The sequence below is a fragment of the Lactuca saligna genome, chromosome 7 (assembly GCF_052625555.1).
Source record: "Lactuca saligna cultivar CGN05327 chromosome 7, ASM5262555v1, whole genome shotgun sequence".
In the NCBI taxonomy this organism is placed as follows: domain Eukaryota; kingdom Viridiplantae; phylum Streptophyta; class Magnoliopsida; order Asterales; family Asteraceae; genus Lactuca; species Lactuca saligna.
In genome coordinates, this window is record NC_136423.1 from 94,930,974 (window position 1) to 94,957,042 (window position 26,069).

The 26,069-nt window shown below is 39.1% G+C and overlaps 1 protein-coding gene across 1 annotated transcript; it reads right to left on the minus strand.

Moving 5' to 3' along the window:
- Positions 1 to 250: 250 nt before the first annotated feature.
- LOC145007130 (syntaxin-61-like) lies at positions 251 to 24,724 on the minus strand. The gene is made up of 9 exons (XM_078966117.1): positions 24,638 to 24,724; positions 24,291 to 24,315; positions 24,181 to 24,211; positions 22,507 to 22,603; positions 22,308 to 22,421; positions 22,024 to 22,217; positions 2,641 to 2,731; positions 2,449 to 2,514; positions 251 to 334 (listed from the first exon to the last, which is right to left on the minus strand). The coding sequence occupies exons 1-9, from the start codon at positions 24,722 to 24,724 to the stop codon at positions 251 to 253; spliced, it is 789 nt and encodes a 262-aa protein (XP_078822243.1).
- Between the last annotated feature and the right edge of the window lie 1,345 nt (positions 24,725 to 26,069).

The following is a 26,069-nucleotide window of genomic DNA, read 5'->3' on the forward strand; positions in this document are numbered from 1 at the left end:
CTCATATGAATAGATCGCGTGCAATAGGTCTAGCTTGTATCATTCCAAATAATTCCAATGCTGGTCTCTATACAAGCCAATAAATTGAAAACTTAATTTTACCATTATTTTATAATTAATCAAATAAGAAAACAATAAATACCTTCTGCCATATATGAAAGAGAACAAGATAAACAAGATCATTATCGCCACTTTCAGTTGCCTTAGTCAGGGTTGTATCATCTTCCCCAATGCCTAGTAACAAAGGAACCTAGAAAAGTGCTAATTTCCTCCTACTAGTCTGATCTGCATGAGCAGCAACTGCAACATAAGAAATGCTTCTGCACAATTTTAACTGAAAAATCCCAAAAAGTTAGCCATTGACATTTTTTAGTGTACTTTAATCCTTTAAAACTTTAAACAAACCTTATCAAGTATGATATATCCTGATAACCACTTCATGCAGAATAAGCCTCAAAAAGAATCAATCCACCAATCAAAACTTGTAAGCTTTTTTAAGTTTCAAGCTCTATATTTCAAGTACATTGCTATTTTATGCAATTTGATGAAATAACACATACAAGACAACCTTGCTCTTGTTGATGATCAAATTTTCAGAAATAAAAATAAAAACCCTCTCCTAAATGTTACTATTTCATCATGTGGAAGAAAGCCAATTGTAAACAGGTTACAACAACAAAGATATCATGTAATGTAACACAACATTGTTCTGCATGGATTTACACACTAAAACAACTAGCAGTATTTACATAATTCCCCCACCCCACCTCAGGCTTAGGCTTTGATTTGGTTTGGTTTGGCCAACAACAATGACAACTATACCCCTACTACTATTACTACTGCTACTACTAAAGGGGCATTAGTTAATAAAATAGGTTCCAAAAATATGAGAGAAATAAACAAAATCTTTTAACAAAGGAAAGGAGAGATGGGAAGAAATTATGTACACACATACCTCTATTTCTTTCTCCATCCATCTCCATGGTGTGGCTCTCATCAAAGACTGAGACTGAGACTGATAGATCCTACTTTGAAATTTCAATCGAAAACAATATTGTAGCCTGTATTCATCTTCCTACTAACTGCCTGACAGAATGCAACTATGAACGTCATATGCAACCAATATTAAGAATCACCACTCATATAATGAGATATGTTATACAACATTTCAATCACCATTTTACCCTTGCAATCTAACAAATAATATTCATCAATTTTAACGTGAAGAAAAAAGTAGAAAAACAAATAGGTAAAGAGTGTGTATCAGAATAGATTAAACCATGTTTTTTGGTTTAATCTGTTATGTCATGCTATATAGATTAAGTCAAATAAAGAACAACCATGTGTCTAGATTAAGCTCGGTCAGTCAAAAGAAATAGAAACAACCCCTTAATCTGGTAAAGCTATATTATATAAGTGTGTATTTCATTGACCTAATAATGCACACACAAGTAACACAACTTACCACAAAGTAGAAACCAAGGCTTTCTTACATATAAACATCCTTGTTACAAGAACACACACACACACACACAGAAAGACAGCAAACACCTAGTCTGCATTTGTAAAAAGGGATGGGACTAGACAAGCTCTTTAGGTCTATTTTCCAAGAGATAATGAGAAGGGTATTCATGTAATTTACACAGAGAGAGAAAATTTCCCAACTTGTTCTACCTTTTTGGTTGGGAGTGACAAAAAATTGCAATTTCTATCTCATTAGTCCAACCTGTGTCTATGCAATATTTCTATGTAGACCTCTCGTGGTGCTCGAATTCTCGATGGTGCTTTCATGACTCATAAACTATGCTTAACAAAAAGATAAGACTTGTTATAAAAACTCTCAATCAATTGACATTGTGTTCTGATAAAAAGATTATGACCCTCCACCTACGCAACAAATCAAACACTTCATAGTCTAAAGATAGAACCTAAGAAAAAAAAGTCCTACAGTTTTCACTTTCTTAATAATATTGAGTCCGGTATATGAATGATGAAATCCCTATTTCGTATCAATAATAAACTTCAGATTCAAATAGGACAACTCACTTGTTATATATAATGACAATCAAACTATATCAAACACAAACAAATTAACCACTGCACATGTTAAATGAAAAAAGTAAAGCATATGACAGTAAGCAATTAAAAAAGATAGGAAAAACCTACCCGAGATAGAGAGAGAAAGGTTTGGTTCTACTTCTTAGGTATTATTATAATGGATGAGCGGAGAGACATATATGATTCTGGTTATCCAAACATAATGGGCTCAATTTTTGGGTTGGACAAAAGAAAATATTGCAAACTTTTTTGTCTGGTCTCAATGGACGTCAAAGCAGTACAAGTAAGCTAACTTCTGTTAATTATTATTTATTAAGTGAGGTCCAGTCATGTTCCATCTATCACCTATTATGTAGTATCAAACACATAATGAAATGAGAGAAGACTAACCTGAACAAAATCAAGACGATTAGATGTACTTTCCATTTCTGAACCTAAATCCGCTATAATTTTCTCCTGAAATGGGAAATAAACAACTAAGCTTATTTTTGGTGATCAAATAAAATATCTATCTATCTATGTCAACTGTGAAGTGTGAAGAAGAAGAAGATCATGATGTCCATGCATAAAGCAGATGTGCACCTGTGAAAGGAGTTCGTCATGTATGGTGAGCCCAACAGATCCGATCCTTTCTACACTTGCACTTGGTTCGTCTAACTCTTCATCTTGTTGTATGTTGTACCATACATACAACAATTACATATTATCCACAAATACATATTTATAGATTTCAATTTTTATTATCATTAACACAATCTACTTTGAGCTTTTTTTTTCTTATTCATCTTTAGCATTGTACATTCAACTTCTTAATAGGACCTAAATGTTTTCCATTTGGATGACATTGTGGTAAAATTTTTAAAATAAAAATTTATAACACAAAGGAACGAAAGTAGGATGCTATAAGAAAAATACATCATCATCCATGCTCGTTTTTTTGGTTAAAAAAACAATTTAAGAGGTTATAAACAGCTGGTAAATGTTGGAATAACGTCTAAGGCTGCAACTATATTAGGCAAGTATTTGACCCGATTGTGCATGGTCCTTTTGGGTTTCCTTCACCATAGCAACTTGATAGGATGATTTATTAAGAGAGAGTAAATATTATTAGTATATTATGAGAATAATATATAGTTATTTGATTAATATATAAGTTATAGATTAATTAGTATTAATTTGGTGACATAAGGAGATTAATTAAATAAGAGGGTATAAACTATCAATTGCTTGATAGTTGCACTTTAGACTGTAAATCCTTATGGAAGATAGGTTCGACGATTTCTAGGGCTTAGATAAGCCAAAATCGTCCAAAGGGTATCTAAGATAAGGATATGGATTAACTTAAAGTCTAAGTTATCTAGTTAGGGTTTAAGCTGTAACCCTTAAGGAGTCTACAAGTATAAATAGACCCTATGGCTGAGGGAATTCAACAACCCATCCAAAGTAAAGATACTTTGTCGAATTCCTCCCCTCTCCTCTCTCCCAAATCATCCTCCTTGCTATTTGGTGTTTGTAAGTCATTAGAGAAGTGACAATTGTGACTCTAGAACCTCCAAGACAACAAGATCAACAAAGAACTCAAAGGTATGATTCTAGATTTGTTTCAATATTGTTATTACACCTAAATAGTCATTAGAAGTCTTGGATTCAAAGCATGTTTGATTAGAAAGCCTAGATCCGAGCATTAGCGTTTTGCCTGTGCACATAGGAAAGTTCTTATGGCTAAAACCCATCAGTGAATTTGCAATACCATGAAATTACATTTTGCACCTTGCTAGGAAGTTAGTGGAGTGTGTGTGGTTTACCGGAACACTAATTGGTTCTAAGAGAAGGTGGCAAAGGGTGATTCATTGTTTATCATAGTTCGATGGAGCGTGTGTGGTTTACCGGCACATCGAATAGGTGATCGTTACAATGAAGGCACCATGTGAATTTGCATGGTAATTCACACCCGCTTTGTGATCCTCGGTATCCTAATCACAAACAAGAGGGGCATATCGAGATTTAAACATGCCATTGAAAAGTTTCAATGAATCTCATCCGAACCTAGGAATTCTCAATACATTTAGGACTTAAAGTTATGTTTTTCATGGTGGAGAATCAGTGAATCGTCATTCACTTACCTTCAAAATGTTTGCATGTTAGATTACGGCATCCCTTTTCTAATGTGTAAATATTGTTGTTGGATCCTAGCCCTAATTTTCTTATTGGGTGAATATTAGGGATTCATATTCTAATCTATCTTTGTCCTTTCTATTTGTAGATGTCGAACGCTAACAATGCTGCTGCGAGTTCTTTCACTTTGATGAGCCTTTGTCAAAAGGTCACCTTTGATGGAACGAACTTTAGCGAATGGATAAGATACATTCGCACGATTGATCACTATGAGGATAAGGAGTATGTCCTCGATGACAAGCTCGAGAAAATCAACCCCGAAATCGCTACTCCCGCCGAAATCACCGCTTTCGAAACTCACGAGCGTGATGCAACGAAAGTGCATTGCATCATGATCGCGACTATGAACTCCGAATTCCAAAAGTCCTACAAGGACATGTATCCGTACGAAATGAATCAAGACTTATTGGAGCGATACCATCAAAACGCGAGACAAGAGCGTTATGAGATTTTCACTAACATGATTTCTGCTAAGATGGGTCATGGAGAATCTCTTACCGTGCACTTGCAAAAGATGCAAAGGTATGTCGACTTCCTTCGCAAGTTAAATGTTGACTTTGGGGAAGACTTGGCGATTGACATGGTGCTTCACTCTTTGCCTCCGAGCTACAATCAATTTAGGATGACCTATCACATGAACAAAGAAGAGGTCACCCTAAGCAAACTCCAAGGTCTCTTGAGGGTCGCTGAGATCAACTTCAAGGACAAGTCTGTTGCACCAACTCCCAATCCGCCGGCTGCTCCTGTCTTGGCAATTGGACAAGGAAAAGGAAAGAAGCGGAAGGCTTCTTCAAAGAACAATCGCAAGGTGAAAGCCCGAGATGGTGCCTCTTCTAGTGGGACCAAAGTTGATCCCGCTAAGCCCTGCTCTAATCCGAAGGAGGCAGAGTGCCACCACTGCCACAAGATAGGACATTGGAAGAGAAGCTGCTCGGAGTACCTGCAAGCAATCAAGGAAGGAAAGATCAAGCCATCTTTCACAGGTATATATACAATTAAATCTAATGATTCCCACAATACTTCTTGGGTTCTTGATACCGGTTGTGGTTATCACATTTGTTCTAATGTGCAGGGACTAAGAAAAAGTAGAGACGTGGAGCATGGAAGAATAAATCTAATCATGGGGAACAGAAGATCGTCGCCTGTGACCAAGATTGGAGTGTATTCTTTAGTGCTTAGGAATAGTTTATCTTTAGATTTGAACAATTGTTGCTATTCGCCATAAATTGTCACATCCCCGAACCAGACGGCGGAAACGTCCGAGGGCTATTGTGACTCAATTGAATACCATCACAATGAATATATATGAAACATAACATCATACAATACCAAGCATTGGAATATTACAACTGGTAGCGTTTACATTCAGTACATTGATCCATAATATTACATGCTCAAAAGTAAATTGTTCGGTACTAATTACGACAACAACAAGACGTTACTGAGTACATTTTTCCTTTTAGATTTACCTGTTACCTGAGAATACAAGTATTTTGAAAAACGTCAACATATGAAATGTTGGTGAGTTCATAAGTAATGTTTGAAATATAGTGGTTTGTATTGCTTTGAAAATCACCAGAAAATCCGATATTTTCTTAAAAGAACTTAGTATAAAAAGTGTGAAGATCCGTAAGTATGCTTATTTGTTTCTATAAATGTAAAAGTACGGTTTGTAAAACTCGGTATGTAACTCGTAGGTGAATTAATTGAAAACCCTAGGAAAACCCGATGTTTTCCTAATACTTTGCATCAAATGATTTATGTCTTGTTATTTCGTTACGACAGGTGTATTCGTTGAGTCCCGGTGACGTTGGATTAATTATGGATTGTGAATTGTTATAAACACACATTAATGAAAATGACTAGTTTACAACCATACAAACAATCCCTTAGGCGTCGCTCGCACTATTCACTTAATCCAAACACCCGGACTTCGTGTAGCCCCACAACCAAGGAGGAAAAGGGGGTGCGAAGCCCCGATATTTTTCGTAAGTCGTTCAAGGCTATCGTGAATGCGAAGGGCCCTTAGCCCGACTTGCATTTGGTGAATTCTCGACTTTACTAGCAGCACCAGAGGGCTCTTGGGGTCCAACAGCACAAAGCCTGTAAAAGTCCTTTTACACGAAATTAGGTCATATAAGACCCAACTACATGTAAGCGAGTTTCCTGCGGGCCTAAAGATCATGTCATTGGGCTAGCTAGGCCCGACAAACACGATTTGAAACTTTTGGGCCCAAAGATGGTGTATCGACGTCTCGTGTATTCTCACGTGTGTATTGACTTCCCGAAAGTTCCGCGTGTGTATTGATGTTTCGCCGTGTTAGTAATTTCGGATTCATTATTGATTCGAGACTGAATCAATTCGTTTGGATACGATTTTTGGTGTTGAAGGTGTATTATAATTTTCCGATAGTCGAGGTGCTAGTATTTCATCAGGACGGATTTATTGTTTAAAACCTTAGGATGTTTCATTATTGCAGCCCCTTTCTTTTGGATAATTTACACATTTAACCCTTTGTGTAAAATAAATTTCTATTTTAGTCCTCAAACCATTTTTCTTGACACTTTAGTATCAAAACTTGTAGAAAAGTTATTTTTCAGCTCAAAGTTATTTGAAAAACAGTTTTAGTCCACCAAATGAAATTTTTCTCGGCTGAAACCCTTATGTTCGAAGTTTTTACACTTTTGGCCCAAAATAGAAAATTTTTGCATTTTTGGTCCCTTTTAAATATGAAAAACATTTTTAACCCTTGAAATGGACTTGGAGAATTAGTAGTCCCCTGTTTTACCGAAAATCATAGTTTCAGCCCCTCTAATTTGAAAATCTCGCGTATTGGGCTTTATTGGGCCGAAAAATTCATTTTTGGCCCATTATGCTTAAAATTTTCACATTTAATCCTTCAAAGATAATATTTTCGGAAAAATACCTTATTGAAACTGTTTTGACTCATTTCATCCATCAAAATTTGATTTTGTCATTTTGGGCCCTTTAACCTTATATTTTTAACATTTTGAGTCTAAAAATGGGATATTTAGCCCAGTAAGTTCATATTAACCAACTTGGTTATTTTTCTAGAAATGATTTGTGTGTAATGATATGTTTAACACATGTTTCGTACATCCTAATGCAAATCTCGATTTGAAGGACTTTTTGAGTATTTTCAACACCATAATCACATAAGAACATGTAAACAAACATAGAAATCATACAAAGCATACATATACTCATAGATCTACACATTTGCTTGTAATCCCCCCCCCCCCACACACACAAAACTTATAAAAACCAAAAAATAGGGGGTATGAAGCTCACCATTGGGTGTGGTTTCGGTTTTGGAGGAGAATGGAAGAAGTTTGATGTTGTTTTCGGCCCTAGCAACTTCTTGAGGAGATTTTCGGAATCAGATGGTTCTAGGGAGTTAGACCATAAATTTTTATGAGTTAAGATGAGAGGTTTGATAAATCAAGGAACCTAGATCATTGATTTAAGTATAAACTTACCTTGGATGGTAGTCCTTGTGAAAAATCTCCTTGGAATAACCTTAAATCTCAAAAATTTAGAAGAAGGAGGGAGGAGATGTTCTTCAAAACTTAGAGAGGATGAAATGAATATTTGTGAGTGTATGTGTGTGTGTTCGGCCGAGAATGAGAGAGAGGGAGAAGAAGATAGATCTTGAAGTAATGTATGCATGGATATATGGGACAAGATGCATGGAAGACCCTTGAATAATTGTGAGGTGGCAACAAAGGTTAACTCTTCCTTTTCTTTAGGCTTGGGCCGAGATTGGAGAGGGGAGAAGAGATTTTTGGGCTTTATTGCCCCTAAGCCGATATAGGAGTTAAGTTGAATGATTGTTGGTCCTATAAAATATAAGTGAGATTTTTATACTTTGTTGGGCTAGTTTAGGTTAATTATGGTTCATAATATTTAATTTATTTCATTCTAGGCCCAATATGGCCCAAAATGTTGAAATAAATGAATGTGGATCTAATTAGAGCCCATTTAAAGGTTCTAATCCCATGATAGTCAGATTGGAAGCTTATTGGTCCATTGAGTCCAATAAGGAAGTCCTAGCCCAAAATGGACCTAACAAGAACTTCTAGGGTTTCCAATTGCTTGTTGACTATTTGTAGTACTTGTATGGTGTATTGGATTGAAGTTTTGTTGTCATAGAGTAAGCATCATACATGCTGTTAAGTTTTTGATTCTACATTTTACTTGAGTGTAGTGATTACAAGACACAAAATTTCTAGTTGTGACATCATCCCCCCGTTAGAGGGAATTTTGTCCTGAAATTCTGTTTAAAAGCTAGATTTTAGAATGTTAGAATAGGTGAGGGTACTTTTTCTTCATTTGGTCTTCGCGTTCCCATGTGAATCCTGTCCCATGCTTCGCGTTCCACCGTACTTTCACGATCGGGATGCGACTTTGCTTCGTACGCTTCACCTCCCTGTCCATGATTTCAACCGGTTCTTCAACGAAAAGTTGATTCTCGTTAATTTCGATCTCGTCAAGGGGAATGACGAGTGTTTCATCCGATAGACACTTCTTTAGATTAGATACATGGAACACGGGGTGTACACTGTTTAGTTCTGCGGGTAGTTGCAGTTTATACGCCACTGGACCAATTCGGGGGACGATCTCGAAAGGTCCAATGTATCGTGGGTTCAGTTTTCCCTGTTTTCCGAAACGAATAACTCCTTTCCAAAGTGAGACTTTCAACAGTACTTGATCCCCGACCTAAAATTCTAAGGGCTTTCGCCGTTTATCGGCGTAGCTCTTTTGTCGATCGCGCGATTCTTGTAATTGGGCTATGATTTGAACAATCTTTTCCGTGGTTTCACGAATGATCTCCGGTCCCGTTAGTGCCTTGTCCGATGTATGTGCTTTTGCCAGTTGGGTATCACCCACCTCCGCCCAACATAACGGTGATTTACACTTACGCCCGTATAGTGCTTCGAAAGGAGCGACCTTGATGCTCGAATGGTAACTGTTGTTATATAAGAATTCGACTAAGGGTAAGTGGGTATCCCAACACTTCCCAAAGTCTATCACACATGCGCGGAGCATGTCTTCGAGCGTTTGAATGGTTCGTTGACTTTGACCATCCGTTTGTGGATGATAAACGGTGCTCATGTCGAGATGAGTTCCCAGTGCCTTCTGGAGAGATTGTAAAAAACGTGAAGTGAACCTACTATCCCTATCCGAGATAATAGACACAGGTACTCCGTGGAGTCTCATGATTTCTTGAATGTATAAATGTGTCAATCTTTCCATCTTGTAGGATTCATTTATGGGCAGGAAATGGGCAGATTTTGTCAGTCGGTCGACTATTACCCATATGGTGTCTAGTCCATCCGACGTCTTGGGTAGCTTGGTCACGAAATCCATAGAAATCCCCTCCCATTTCCACTCAAGGATTACCGGTTGCTGTAATAACCCTGAGGGCTTCTGCTACTCCACCTTTACCTTGCCACACGTAAGGCACTTACTAACATAGGTGGCAATTTCCGCCTTCATGTTGGGCCACCAATAGTGTTATTTAATATCCAAATACATCTTGTCTGAGCCGGGATGAACGGAGTATCGCGTCTTATGGGCTTCCTTCGTAACTACCTCCCTAAATCCTCCGAGTTTAGGGACCCAAAGACGGTTCATGAAATAGCATACTCCATTCTCCTTTGCTTCTAGGTTCTTCTCCATTCCGCGCAATGATTCGCTTGCTCTATTTTCCGTCTTCATGGCCTCTGACTGGGCTACTGCAATTTGAGTGGCTAGGTGAGATTGAATGGTTATTGAGAGAGTTTTCGTACGACGATTAGAGTACTCCTTCCGACTTAATGCATCAGCTACCACGTTGGCCTTGCCTGGGTGGTACTTGATCTCACACTCATAATCGTTTAGTAATTCAACCCATCTCCGTTGCCTCATGTTCAACTCCTTCTAGTTCAAGATGTGCTGGAGTCTCTTGTGGTCCGTGAAGATGGTGCACTTCGTACCGTAAAGGTAATGCCTCCAAATTTTTAGGGCAAAGACCACAGCTCCCAATTCTTGGTCATGGGTCGTATAATTCACTTTGTGCGTCTTTAGTTGGCGGGATGCGTAAGCTATCACCCTTCCACGCTGCATGAGAACGCAACCTAAGCCCTGATTTGACGCATCACAGAAGACCACAAAATCTTTCGTTCCCTCCGATAGCGATAGTACTGGGGCACTACAGAGAGCTTGTTTCAGGGTTCGGAATGCGACTTCTTGTTTGTCCGTCCATTTGAATGGTACGCCCTTTTGTGTAAGCGAGGTAAGTGGCTTGGCGATCTTAGAGAAGTTTTGAATGAATCTCCTATAGTAGCCTGCTAGACCCATGAATTGACAGATTTTCGTGGGTGTTGTCGGGATTGCCCATCCTTCAACAACTTTGACCTTAGAGGGATCCACATGAATTCCATCTTGGATAACTACATGACCTAGGAAGTTCACACTCCGGAGCCAGAACTCACACTTGGAGAGTTTTGCGTATAGCTTTTCCGATCGCAGAGTTTCTAGGATTTGTCGGAGATGTTGGCCATGCTCTTCTTCGCTTCGGGAATAGACGAGAATGTCATCAATGAAGACGATGACAAAGTTGTCGAGGAATGGTCGACAGATCCGGTTCATCAGGTCCATAAATGCAGCAGGGGCATTTGTTAGACCCAAGGGCATTACAACAAATTCATAATGTCCGTAGCGAGTTCGGAAAGCGGCTTTTGGAACATCCTCTTCCCGGACTTTGAGTTGGTGGTATCCGGACCGTAGATCTATTTTGGAAAAATAACTAGCTCCTTGGAGCTGGTCAAATAGATCATCGATTCGTGGGAGTGGGTAGCGATTTTTAACAGTGAGTTTATTTAACTCTCTGTAATCGATGCACATTCTAAAAGATCCGTCCTTCTTTTTGACAAAGAGGACTGGAGCTCCCCATGGCGAGTAACTAGGGCGGATGAATCCCTTGTCCAAGAGTTCACTGAGTTGGCTAGACAATTCCTGCATTTCAGCAGGAGCTAGCTGATAGGGTGATTTAGCGAGAGGAGTTGCTCCTGGAACGAGGTCAATTCAGACCTCCACTTGTCTCTCTGGGGGTACTCCTGGAAGTTCTTCAGGAAACACGTCTGGGAACTCACATGCTATGGGAATGTCTTGAACGTTAACCTCTTCCTTGATTTTATCCACTATGTGAGCTAGGAACGCCAAATTGTTCTTTCGTAGATGTTTTTGTGCCTTGATGCACGAGACGAGGTGAAGGTTCATGCTAGGTTTGTCTCTGTAAATTACTAGGGTTTCGTTATTAGGAAGGCGAATGCGAATGGCCTTCTCGTGACACATAATTTCAGCATGGTGGGGGCTTAACCAGTCCATGCCGATAATCACATCGAAACTCCTAATTGTTACAGGCATTAAGTCTATTCGAAAGACATGTTGATTGAGGGTTAGGGTACATCCGATGTAGATTTCCCCGGTGGATTCGGTTTTCCCATTGGCCATTTCCACCGTAAAGGTTTCATTTAGCTTCTGGGGCTATTGTTTTAATAAATGTTTAAACTTATTGCTTACGAAACTTCGCTCCGCTCCGGTGTCAAATAGGATGCATGCATAAGTGTGGTTTAGGGAAACGTACCGGTAACAACAGCAGGGTCCTGAATCGCCTCTCCCTGACCCATGGTCAGCATCCTTCCTGTTCCTCTGTTTCCTGGATTGTTGTTGTTAGGGAAATCTCGGCGGAAATGGCCGGTCCTCCCACACCCATAACAGGTGTGGCTAGGCCCTGCATTGTGGCTGCCATTAGTGATGTTGTTGTTGTTGCGATTGTTGTTGTTGTTGCTGTTTCCCTGTTGTTGGTTCTGGGGAGGGTAGGTCCTGCAGTACTTCGCCGTGTGTCCCCTTCGGTTACAACTGGTGCACTGCAACTCCTTGCATTCTCCACTATGATGGAAACCGCACTTGTTGCACTTGGTAAGATTACCGGAATAAGGTCTGTGAGCATTTGAAGCAGCTGAGGCTGGAGCATGTGGTGTGGCTGGAACCGGTGCGGTGACAACATTAACTGCCAATATCTGCTGCTTTTTTAAGGTCTCGGGGCCCTGACGCCCCTTCCTCTTGTTGTGCTTCCCTTTCTTTCCATCACCTTCCTTCTTTCCTTCAGCCTCCGCTGGCTTCTCACCCTTCTTGTTGTTATGGTCATACAGCTTCTTCGCCAATCTTTTTGCACTGTCAAATGTTTCGGGGTTTGCAGCTATCACATTTCCTTGAATTAGTGATGTTAGTCCACAGATGAATCGCTCAATCTTCTTTCCTTCCGAGGTGATCATACCCAGGCACAACAGAGATAGTTCACTAAATCTCGATATGTAGGCATCAATATTCGCATTTTGCACAGTGAGGTTCCACAGCTCCTGCTCCATTTTCTGAATCTCACCTCGTGGGTAGTATTCAGCCATCAACATTTCTTTCATCTCCGCCCACGGCATGGAGTTGGCTACAGGGAGTGTCATGGCTTCCACATGTTCGTTCCACCAGGTGAGCGCTTGATCGACAAAAGTGCAGGCCGCGAACTTCACTTTCATCTGCTCAGGACAATCGCATATCTCGAATACTGATTCCACCTTCTCGATCCATCTCTTCAGAGTGATCACTCCTCCAGTGCCGTTAAAAGTTCATGGTTTGGCATTTGTAAAGTCCTTGTAGGTACATGTTTTTGTGGGTCATTGATTCATCCCGTTGTTCGAACTCTCGGCCCCTTGCCCGTTGCCTCCTCCGTTATTCCCTTGGTGAAATTGTGCCATAGTCGCGGTGACCGCAGCAGACACGGCTACCTGGAATGCAGTGGAGTCAACTTCAGGTGGGGTTGGTCCAGGGTTTCCACGAGTAGGTCGGCGAGGCATCTTTATGTCATGAAACGGAAATATGTTGAGTGTTTGGGGTTTCTGGGAGGTTGTGACCCTACTGACTAGGTGCAAGGTACGAACCTAAACACTCCTACCATTTAACATACAATCATAGATTCTCAACACATAGCAATTTGTAATATCATAACAAGGCACGTAAAAGTTTACTAATATTATCCGCATTTGATATATGAAAAATTTGCTCGTAAGAGCATACATGAGTGATACTAGTTTGACAGCATAACGACTCTATGAGTAGTGTAGTCACTTAAACATAGAGTTGGGGTACATAGCATAGTTCCTACTGACCTACTAAGATAAGTGTATCCCTAACCGCGATGATTTGCGTCCTACGTAGTGGTGGGGTCATATGTCGAAATGTTGCGCCAGTAACTGAGCCATCTCCGTCATGTCTCCAATAACCTCATCCCTCTCATGCTCAGCTCGCACTGCCCGAGCCTCCATAGCATACAACTGTTGTCTCAGTGTGGTGATCTCAGCTTCGGGGGAATGGTTATCCCTTGGGGGTTCATTGGTGGGGCGGAGTGGTCTGGTTGCGCCTCGTTCTCACACGACGGGATGTTATCCTTGTCCCGGCCTTGCCCTTCCTCGGCGTCATCATCGGTCTCTCCAAATTCGTAGTCGGTGTCTATGTATTCGTCAGGTCGGACGTCGTGTGCTTCCTCTGGATTCCCTTCTGGTTCATCTTCAAGCATCCCGTGAGCCACTAGGACTTGATGGAACTGGATACCCGGCTGATCTCCCTCAATGACGACTGGGGGAAAGTATAAACTATCATCACTCCCACGACTATGATATATACTAAACAGATGTTCTCTTTTTGGTGATAAAGGGGCATAGTTTTAGGTTCCCTAGCTATCCTGATCACATCAGAACGTGTGTTAGTTGTACTTTGGAGAGAATGTAGTTGATCAGGGTACATCCACTCCTTGGTAACACTAAGAACAGTCCTGAATTAACCGAGATACTAGCATTATTTTGTTTGGTTCGGCGTTATGTTCCTTATCCCTAATGCAAGCAAAGGTGTTTTATTGTTGTATTTTACTTGTTTTGTTCAGAGTTATGTTAGTCCCTCTTTTGGTTTATAGTTGCATATCAATGTATGGTTAGATATGCTAGTTCACTATAAATAGAGCTCTGATATCAACCTGTCACACCCCCGAACCAGACGGCGAAAATGTCCGAGGGCTATTGTGACTCAATTGAATACCATCACAATGAATATACATGAAACATAACATCATACAATACCAAGCATTGGAATATTACAACTGGTAGCGTTTACATTCAGTACATTGATCCATAATATTACATGCTCAAAAGTAAATTGTTCGGTACTAATTAAGACAACAGGAAGACGTTACTGAGTACATTTTTCCTTTTAGATTTACCTGTTACCTGAGAATACAAGTATTTTGAAAAACGTCAACATATGAAATGTTGGTGAGTTCATAAGTAATGTTTGAAATATAGTGGTTTGTATTGCTTTGAAAGTCACCAGAAAATCCGATATTTTCTGAAAAGAACTTAGTATAAAAAGTGTGAAGATCCGTAAGTATGCTTATTTGTTTCTATAAATGTAAAAGTACGGTTTGTAAAACTCGGTATGTAACTCGTAGGTGTATTAATTGAAAACCCTAGGAAAACCCGATGTTTTCCTAATACTTTGCATCAAATGATTTAAGTCTTGTTATTTCGTTACGACAGGTGTATTCGTTGAGTCCCGGTAACGTTGGATTAATTATGGATTGTGAATTGTTATAAACACACATTAATGAAAATGACTAGTTTATAACCATACAAACGATCCCTTAGGCATCGCTCGCACTATTCACTTAATCCAAACACCTGGACTTCGTGTAGCCCCACAACCAAGGATGAAAAGGGGGTGTGAAGCCCCGATATTTTTCGTAAGTCGTTCAAGGCTATCGTGAATGCGAAGGGCCCTTAGCCCGACTTGCATTTGGTGAATTCTTGACTTTACTAGCAGCACCAGAGGGCCCTTGGGGTCCAACAGCATAAAGCCTGTAAAAGTCCTTTTACACGAAATTAGGTCATATAAGGCCCAACTACATGTAAGCGAGTTTCCTTCGGGCCTAAAGATCATGTCATTGGGCTAGCTAGGCCCGACAAACACAATTTGAAACTTTTGGGCCCAAAGACGGTGAATCAACGTCTGGTGTATTCTCACGTGTGTATTGACTTCCCGAAATTTCTGCGTGTGTATTGAAGTTTGTCGTGTTAGTAATTTCGGATTCATTATTGATTCGAGACCGAATCAATTCGTTTGGATACGATTTTTGGTGTTGAAGGTGTATTATAATTTGCCGATAGTCGAGGTGCTAGTATTTCATTAGGACGGATTTATTGTTTAAAACCTTAGGATGTTTCATTATTGCAGCCCCTTTCTTTTGGATAACTTACACATTTAACCCTTTGTATAAAATAAATTTCTATTTTAGTCCTCAAACCATTTTTCTTGACACTTTAGTATCAAAACTTGTAGAAAAGTTATTTTTCAGCTCAAAGTTATTTAAAAAATAGTTTTAGTCCACCAATTGAAAATTTTCTCGGCTGAAACCTTTATGTTCGTAGTTTTTACACTTTTGGCCCAAAATAGAAATTTTTTGCATTTTTGGTCCCTTTTAAATATGAAAAGCATTTTTAACCCTTGAAATGGACTTGGAGAATTAGTAGTCCCCTGTTTTACCGAAAATCACAGTATCAGCCCCTCTAATTTGAAAATCTCGCGTATTGGGCTTTATTGGGCCGAAAAATTCATTTTTGGCCCATAATGCTTAAAAATTTCACATTTAATCCTTCAAAGAGAATATTTCCAGAAAAATACCTTATTTAAACTGTTTTGACTCATTTCATCCATCAGAATTTGTATTTTGTCATTTTGGGCCCTTTAACCTTATATTTTTAACATTTTTAGTCTAAAAATGGGATTTTTAGCCCAATGAGTTCATATTAACCAACTTGGTTACTTTTATAGAAATGATTTGTGTGTAATAATATGTTTAACACTTGTTTCATACATCATAATGCAAATCCTGATTTTAAGGACTTTTTGACTTGTTTCAACACCATAATCACATAAGAACATGTAAACAAACATAGAAATCATACAAAGCATACATATACTCATAGATCTACACATTTGCTTGTATCCCCCCCCCCCCACACACACAAAACTTATAAAAACCGAAAAATAGGGGGTATGAAGCTCACCTTTGGGTGTGGTTTTCGTTTTGGAGGAGAATGGAAGAAGTTTGATGTTGTTTTCGGCCCTAGCAACTTCTTGAGGAGATTTTCGGACTCAGATGGTTCTAGGGAGTTAGACCATAAATTTTTATGAGTTAAGATGAGAGGTTTGATAAATCAAGGAACCTAGATCATTGATTTAAGTATAAACTTACCTTGGATGGTAGTCCTTGTGAAAAATCTCCTTGGAATAACCTTAAATCTCGAAAATTTAGAAGAAGGAGGGAGGAGATGTTCTTCAAAACTTAGAGAGGATGAAATGAATTTTTGTGAGTGTATGTGTGTGTGTTCGGCCGAGAATGAGAGAGATGGAGAAGAAGAGAGATCTTGAAGTAATGTCTGCATGGATATATGGGACAAGATGCATGGAAGATCCTTGAATAATTGTGAGGTGGCAACAAAGGTCAACTCTTCCTTTTCTTTGGGCTTGGGCCGAGATTGGAGAGGGGAGAAGAGATTTTTGGGCTTTATTGCCCCTAAGCCCATATAGGAGTTAAGTTGAATGATTGTTGGTCCTATAAAATATAAGTGAGATTTTTATACTTCGTTGGGCTAGTTTAGGTTAATTATGGTTCATAATATTTAATTTATTTCATTCTAGGCCCATTATGGCCCAAAATGTTGAAATAAATGAATGTGGATCCAATTAGAGCCCATTTAAAGGTTCTAATCACATGATAGTCAAATTGGAAGCTTATTGGTCCATTGAGTCCAATAAGGAAGTCCTAGCCCAAAATGGACCTAACAAGAACTTCTAGGGTTTCCAGCTGCTTGTTGACTATTTGTAGTACTTGTATGGTGTATTGGATTGAAGTTTTGTTGTCATAGAGTAAGCATCATACATGCTCTTAAGTTTTTGATTCTACATTTTACTTGAGTGTAGTGATTACAAGACACAAAATTTCTAGTTGTAACAGAAATGGCTAGAAACATCATTTCTTTTCATGGTTTGTTTAGACAAGATTTTAGATTTTCTTTTAATAATGAGAATGGTTCTATTTTAGCTTATCTAAATGGTGTCTTTTACTTTGAAGCTATACCATGTAATGGAATTTATGAAACTGTTATGATTGTTGATAACTTGGGAAATGATGTTTTGTACTTGGATTCTTCCAATAGTATGGATAAGGCATCCGTATGGCATTGTCGTCTTGGACATGTCAACAAGAAACGCATAGCCCAACTCCAAAAGGATGGAGTGTTGGAGTCATTCGACCTTAGGGAAGATGACACATGCGAGTCTTATTTACTTGGAAAGATGACTAAGTCACCCTTCGCTGGTACGTGCGAAAGGGGTGAGGGTCTATTGGACCTCATACATACCGATGTGTGTGGACCATTTAGATCTACCACGAAGGATGGTAACCGCTTCTACGTGACTTTTACCAATGACTATAGTAGATATGGGTATATCTACTTAATCAAGCAAAAGTCAGAAATTTTTGAAAGGTTCAAAGAGTTTAAGAATGAAGTGGAGAATCAATTGGGCAGGAAGATCAAGATGTTTCGATCCGATCGAGGAGGAGAGTACCTAAGTCTTGAATTCCACTATTATCTCAAGGAGTGTGGAATAGTTTCACAATTGACGCCACCTAGGACACCAAAATTGAATGGTGTGGCAGAAAGGCGTAATCGAACCTTGTTGGACATGGTTCGCTCTATGATGAGTCGTGCTTCGCTATCTATCTCTTTTTAGGGGTATGCCTTAGAGACTGCCGCCCATATTCTTAACTGAGTCCCTCTAAGAAGGTTGCCAAAACACCTCACGAGATGTGGACGGGGAAATCTCCTTCGTTAGCACATATCAAGTTTTGGGGTTGCGAGGCTTTCGTAAGACGAGATACTCACGACAAGCTCGAACCTTGTAGTGAGCAATGTATTTTCATCGGCTACCCACAGAAATCCTTTGGATATCTCTTCTATAGACCGAAGGAAAATGTTGTCTTTGTTGCGAGGAGAGGAGTTTTCCGAGAGCGAGAACTCATAGGCCATGGAGACAGTGGGAGACAAATCGATCTTGAAGAGATTCAAGAGTCGATGGATGAAGGAACCTCTACCACTGGCACTCAACCCGAGGAGGAAACTACGGTTGAACCGATTGACATATCATTACCTCTTAGACGTTCCGAAAGACTTAGGTTTCAACCCCAGTTATATGGTTTTCATATTACTACCAAAGGGGACATGTATATTAGTGATAGTACACTAATAAATCTTGATGAACCTAATAGCTATAAGGAAGCCATGGTAGGCCCGGAGTCTGCGAAATGGAAAGAGGCAATGGATAGCGAGATCCAATCCATGTATGATAACCAAGTTTGGAATTTGGTTGATAATGTGCCTGGACGTAAGACCTTTGGGTGCAAATGGATCTTCAATAAGAAGACTGACGTGGATGGAAAAGTACACACGTTTAAAGCACGACTAGTTACAAAGGGCTTTACTCAAACTCCCGGAGTTGACTATGAAGAGACCTTTTCACGAGTTGCAAAGATAAAATCTATTAGAGTGATGCTAGCTATTGCCGCATTTCATGATTATGAGATTTGGCAAATGGATGTCAAGACCGCTTTCCTTAACAGGAAGTTGGCTGAGGATGTTTACATGGCTCAGCCATAAGGGTTTGTGGATCCGAAGCATCCGATTAGAGCGTGTAAGCTTGAGAAGTCCATTTATGGACTAAAGCAAGCATGTCGCAGATGGAATCTTTGCTTCGATGAGAAAGTCAAAGAGTTTGGATTTGTACGAAGCGAAGATGAGTCGTGTGTATATGTCGAAGCCAGTGGGAGTGTGGTAAGCTTCCTCGTTCTATATGTCGATGACATATTACTTATAGGAAACGACATCCCGACTCTGCAGGAAGTTAAGTCCTGGCTCGGGAAGTGCTTCACTATGAAGGACCTCGGAGAGGCTTCCTATATTTTGGGAATAAGTATAGTAAGAGAAAGAAGTAAGAGACTAATAGGATTTAGTCAGAACACTTACTTAGAGAAGGTACTAAAACGTTTTACTATGGAAAACTCGAAGAAGGGAGAATTACCAATACAAAACAATGCCAAGTTGAGTAAGACTCAAAGTCCGAGTACCGAAGCCGAGATAGCTGAAATGAGCCGAGTACCATACGCTTCCGTAGTTGGCTCAATCATGTACGCTATAACTTGTACTCTCCCTGATGTAGCCTTTGCTTTGAGCATGGTTAGTAGATATCAAGGGAATCCTGGCAGAGCCCATTGGGATGCGGTGAAGAATATCCTTAAGTACCTTCGGAGGACGAAGGAATGGTTCTTAGTCCTTGGAGGGAGTGATGACTTAAAGGTGCGAGGGTATAGTGACGCTAATTTTCAGACCGACAGGGACAACTACCGTTCGCAGTCGGGCTGGGTCTTTACCCTGAATGGAGGAGCAGTGACTTGGAAGAGTTCAAAGCAGGAAACCGTAGCTGATTCAACGTGAGAATCAGAGTACATCGCAGCAAGCGAAGCGTCGAAGGAGGCAATATGGCTAAAGAACTTCATTGGAGATCTTGGAGTTGTACCTGCCATAAAGGAGCCCATGGAGATTTTCTGTGATAATGAAGGTGCGGTTGCCTTGACCAAGGAACCGAGAGATCATGGTAGATCACGACATATCGACAGAAAATATCACTTTATTAGACATCGTGTAGAAGAAGGACAACTCGTAGTGAAGAGAATATCATCAGAAGATAACCCAGCAGACCCGCTTACGAAGGGACTGAGTAGGGTTAAGCATTTGTAGCATGCTAGGAGTATTGGGCTAAAGGATGATATTAGTATAGATTAGATAGTATTAGAAACGTGTAATAGATAAATGTAATTAACATCTGATGATTAAATAAAGGAGTTTTATTTATAAGTAATGTTACTGTCTTATGTTAATTGTTTAACTATTGTTTCACTTTGCATGTTTTGACTTACAGAATAATTGAGTTTATTAACAATAATCGAATTGTTCAAATAGTCCACAATCGTTCATATGTCGGAAGTAGATATGAATGAAGATTGTCATGAATAGGTGTGCAGAGTGTCTAAATGGTGTTAGACATAGCAAAAGATTATTGCAACGTTCATGAGTGCTTATGAACTAGGTTTGAGCATTGGAACAAACCCGCGCTTGCTGGAATCACCTTATGGAATATGATATAAAAGGGTGATCGCGAGATGATACTATCATATAGTCTTAAAACCTAGATATATGGTTTGTTATTGGTTAAATGATTGTACATTGATAATGCAAAAACGCATTGGTAAGTCGATGTTATAAAACGCATTGTTGTGTGTAGTTGTTTAATGAATAAGTAAATGCATATAAGTCGAAGTTTATCTGTAACTTTTATCCTAAGAAGGAAAAAGAGATATCTCGGCCGCTCGATGATTTGATTTGACTTATGTGTCGGGCCCGGTCAGAACTGAATTGATGTGTTCGATTAAGTTCTATGTCAAATAAATCGGAGATCGAGAAACCAAATGCTAGACTAACTATTCCATAGTATTGTCAGCACGATATCTAACAGAGGACTATACGATCCCTTATCTAAAGGACAAGATTGATTAGATCAGAGTTCGACAGCGTTTTTGAGAGCTACGATTGCAAATACGAATGTACCTGCGCATATAGTTACTAGACTTATCCAAGTGGGAAACTATTGGAATAGTGTCTAAGCCTGCAACTATATTAGGCAAGTATTTGACATGATTGTGCATGGTCCTTTTGGGTTGCCTTCACCATAGCAACTTGATAGGATGATTTATTAAGAGAGAGTAAATATTATTAGTATATTATGAGAATAATATAAAGAATAATATATAGTTGTTTGATTAATACAAGTCATAGATTAATTAGTATTAATTTGGTGACTTAAGGAGATTAATTAAATAAGAGGGTATAAACTGTCAATTGCTTGATAGTTGCAATTTAGACTGTATATCCTTATGGAAGATAGGTTGGACGATTTCTAGGGCTTAGATAAGCCAAAATCGTCCAAAGGGTATCTAAGATAAGGATATGGATTAACTTAAAGTCTAAGTTATCCAGTTAGGGTTTAAGTTGTAACCCTTAAGGAGTCTACAAGTATAAATAGACCCTATGGTTGAGGGAATTCAACAACCCATCCGAAGTAAAGATACTCTGGCCGAATTCCTCCCCTCTCCTCTCTCCCAAATCATCCTCCTTGCTATTTGGTGTTTGTAAGCCATTAGAGGAGTGACAATTGTGACTCTAGAAGCTCCAAGACAACAAGATCAACAAAGAACTCAAAGGTATGATTCTAGATCTGTTTCAATATTGTTATTACACCTAAATAGTCATTAGAAGTCTTGGATTCAAACCATGTTTGATTAGAAAGCCTAGATCCGAGCATTAGGGTTTTGCATGCGCACATAGGAAAGTTCTTATGGCTAAAACCCATCAGTAAATCTATGCTAGATCAACCCATTGGACCTGCTTTTTTAGGTATATCTATCAATAAAATATGAGTATAAAAAACAATTCATTTAGGGCTAGTAAATAAGACAAGACACTCTTTAAAATGATATATCTAAAGAAATTATAAAAGAAAAAGCTTACCTAATGAGAAGCATCCGTGTGTCTGATTCTAAAGAAATAAAATCATCATTATCTACAACAGCATATGATCCGGTTCTGGTCCTGTCCTTATCCTGCTGCTGATGAGACTTTGGCATCCGCATTAATTCTTGGTGCATCCCACCAAAGTTTGAACTGCTTCTGGTCACAGTCACTACTTTCTTAATATTTCCCACCTGATTGGTTAGTGGTTACATACCACACATAGAAAATAAGACTCATATCCATATTTACCAAAGTAATAAATTAAAAGATTTGTATTGTACCTGAATCGGAGCAGTAGTGGTCCACTTCCTTCGCTTTTCAAGCTCAACTTGTTTTATACCATACAAAGAAGGGTCTCTAGCAGCTACAAAAATAGTCTTTTCTAGCTCATCCACCTTACCTATCACAAAAATTCATTTTCAGAACTCAAATTAAAGAGGTTTCATCTTTCTTAATTTGTCTTGTATTTCAGATACATACCTGCCATTCAATGCTCTCGCAATTGTAAAGGAGTTCCTTTGTCAGCCTGTATTGTTCCCCGCTGTCGCGTTCCCATTCATGAAAGCTACCCTGGAGGCTATCAATCACAAAATAAATGATTATAAGATGATAAAAACATTAACATACTTTCCTTGTATCAGGAGGACCGTATAGAAGAACACCAGAGCGCTTACGTAGCCCAGATGAAACCAAATCTTTATGCAGAAGGGGGAGCTGTAAATGCATTACCAATATGTCACAACTTATGCCAAAGCTTAAAACAACCAACTGGAATTCAAGATTCCATTCCTATGTAGTATGTACCTGAACTATATCGAGAATAGATTTTTTCACATCTTCCAGCCCACCAACATCCTCCCACTTAACATTAGGGACCTACACACACACACACAAACAACTCAAACTTAGTACCCTGTAGAATAGATGTAATGCCACCAACCATTTTTATTTTACACACCTTGGGAGTCCCCAAAGTCGATGCATTCCTTTTCTTTGACCGCTCCAAAGCTTTGACCATGAATTCTTTGTTGTCACCCAACTTCTCAAAGGTACTGCCATTAATAGGTATCAAACTTGAACTACCATCAGCAACCAAAGCCCTAATATCCCTTGGCATGAAACCAGATGTCTGTCCAACCATATCTTTTACAACATCCTCTGTACAAGTCTGCAAGGAGCATACATCATTCATTAGATTTTAAGATAAATATATGTATACAATAAAATATTCTTATTCTTATTTTTACTTACATCTGGAACCAATTCAGGGACAAGGTGAAGTGACTGGGATAGCATTTCCACTCTCTGGTCTTCGGTGAAACCTTCCATTTTCATTTCATAGCTGAAACAACGCCTAATTGTAGGTGGCAACCCTTCAGAGTTATCAGCAGCTGCAACTAGCAGCACAGGATGGGTTTTAATCGTGTTCATATGCTGCATAATGAGAGTAAAACAGTGAGTAAGCAATGGATAATTGACATATTTTTATGGCAGAAATCAGCATCTCAAAACATCAACCTCTGCTTCTTCTTCTTCATCTTCATAATCATCATCTTGTCTAAATGTCTTGGTGAATTCCCTAATGACAGATGCAACTTCAGAATTCATACCAACTTGATCATTTTGTGAACCATCATTAGAGCTCAAATTGCTGAAAGCATCAAAATGGTGTAGCAGAAGAATAGTTGGTGCATATCTGCAATAACACAAACACAGTCATACACATATTATCATGAATTAATTATTACTATGAAACACATAATAAGAAAGTAGATCATTTCACATCATAATGGTTGTAAATACCTACGAGTTGTTCTGAAAGCTTGAGCCAACATGGAAGAACCCTTCCTCTCTGAAGATGCAAGTAAATCATGACAACTATACTCAACCACATGCAGCCCAAGTTGAGAAGCAACATGCTTCACAAAAGTCCTCTTCCCACACCTAGGTAAACCAAACAAAAGAACAGCAAACCTGAATTTTGATGAAAGTGCTGATGGGCATAAAGTTGGTGTGATAATAGAGGCCAGGATCTTTACCGTGTCTTGATGTAAAGGACAATAATGTTTTCTCTACGCATCCTCAAAAAAACAAAGCCTATTTATTAAGAGCTCTAGGAGAAGCAACAATAAAACTTCACTTCAATGGAGAAGCCAACTTACGGAATCTTGAATCTCGTCTTTTACTGGATAGATAAACTTTCACAAATCTCTGTATACAGAATCTTGACTCCGACCTCATCTATTTCTTTTCTTTCCGATTACTGGATAGATAAACTTTCACAAATCTCTGTATACAAGATATTAAAAAGTCAAATTAGACAAACCTTGAGAGTACTTCAAAATTTCTAAAGCAAGAATCAGTTACAACTAACAAAAAAAACATGAAATTGAGGAGTAGAAAGTGTAGAAATAGAATAGTAATTGATGATGAAATTGAAGAGTAGAAGTGTACACTTCTACTCTTCAAATAAGCATTAATACACATCAACTGAAAGACGTCATCATTACTAGCAAAAGAGCCTCCTTGAAACGAGTCACAAAAAACAGAGAACTATAAGAGCGTGAGGTGAGATTTTGTGAACGAGAAACCCTAGTTCAGATTCTCTCACATGAGAATTTTGGGATGTTGTGGCAAATCGATCTGGTTCACGGCAGTAATACCCCAATGTGACTACCTTCTCAATGTATCCATGCATCTCATTAGAACCCGATGCGTTTCATTTGACCTAGTTTCTGTCGTTCTCAACTCACACCTAAATGGATAGAAGTTAGGAAATGCATTTCTTCATCTTCTTTGTCGGCTCTGGCAGTGATGGTTGGAGGCGGTGGATGTGGATGAGGAACGCAGAGACAGAGACATGGATTGAAAGGAGATATAAGAGAATAAAATAGAGAGACTAGAGGGGCGAGAAGAGAGTGGATTTTGTACTTTTTTTTCCCCTCTTTCTCCCTACTTTCCTATTCTGATGATAAGCTCTGAAATGTTCTCTATTTACTTAAGATCGTCGGAGAAGGGGAAGAAGTGAGCCTGAGGTTGTCGACGGCGAATCGATTATAGAGAGCACGTAACGTGTGAGTGAGTGTTCAGATGTTCTTCAAAAAAACCCTAGAAATTAATAGTGTAATAAGAAACACGCGTTTGAGTAAAACTTATAAAGCAACATCTGCAGACGACACACACTTAAAATAAAAGCTCCTTCCGTGTTTGTAATTTTTTTTATTGGACACTAATTTTAGGGTACGCACAAATACGCATCCTCTATCCTTCAAATTTTATGAAACTGACATTATTTTTTAGGGCACGTACAAATGCGCGTCCTCTATCAGCGTGTGTCATTGTTTGCGCGTCATTAAAGGGTTGTTTTCTAATAGTCCAAAAAGCTTTATGCTCTATCTCCACCGGTAAATGACATTGATTTCCATAAACTAACCTATATGGTGTAGTACCAATAGGTGTTTTGAAAGTTGTACGAAAGGCCCACAGTTCATCGTCTAGCTTATCCGACCATTCTTTTCGATTGCTCCCCACCGGTTTCTCCAAGATTCTCTTTAAAGCTCGATTTGTCACTTCGGTTTGTCCACTAGTTTGTGGATGATAGGATGTAGAAAATTTATGGTTTACCCCATATTTCCTTAGCACCTTCTCTAGTTGATCATTGGCAAAATGAGTGCCTCGGTCACTTATAAGAGCTTTCGAGACCCCAAGTCTTGAAAATAACTTCTTTAAAACCCGCACCACCACCCGACCATCATTAGTTGGCAAAGCTTGTGCCTCCGCCCACTTGGATACATAATCCACCACCACCAATATGTATTTTTCCTTTGGACATGGGAAATGGTCCCATGAAATCGATCCCCCACACATCAAATACTTCGCACACTTGGATACTATGTTGTGGCATTTCATTTCGAGATGAAATGTTTCCCACTCTTTGACATGCATCACATTCTTTGACAAATTGGGCTGCATCTTTAAAAATTGTGGGCCAGTAAAACCCAATGTCAAATATCTTCTTAGAAGTGTAATGTGCTCCATGATGT

Excerpts from the sequence above, each read along its gene's own strand:
- LOC145007130 (XM_078966117.1), bottom strand. The coding sequence starts at position 24,724 with ATGCATGGATACATTGAGAAGGTAGTCACATTGGGGTATTACTGCCGT. Across the intron at positions 2,732-22,023 it reads ACACGGATGCTTCTCATTAG|ACAACAAGATGAAGAGTTAG; the intron begins GTAAGCTTTTTC and ends ATGGTACAACAT. Across the intron at positions 2,515-2,640 it reads ATGACGAACTCCTTTCACAG|GAGAAAATTATAGCGGATTT; the intron begins GTGCACATCTGC and ends TTCCCATTTCAG.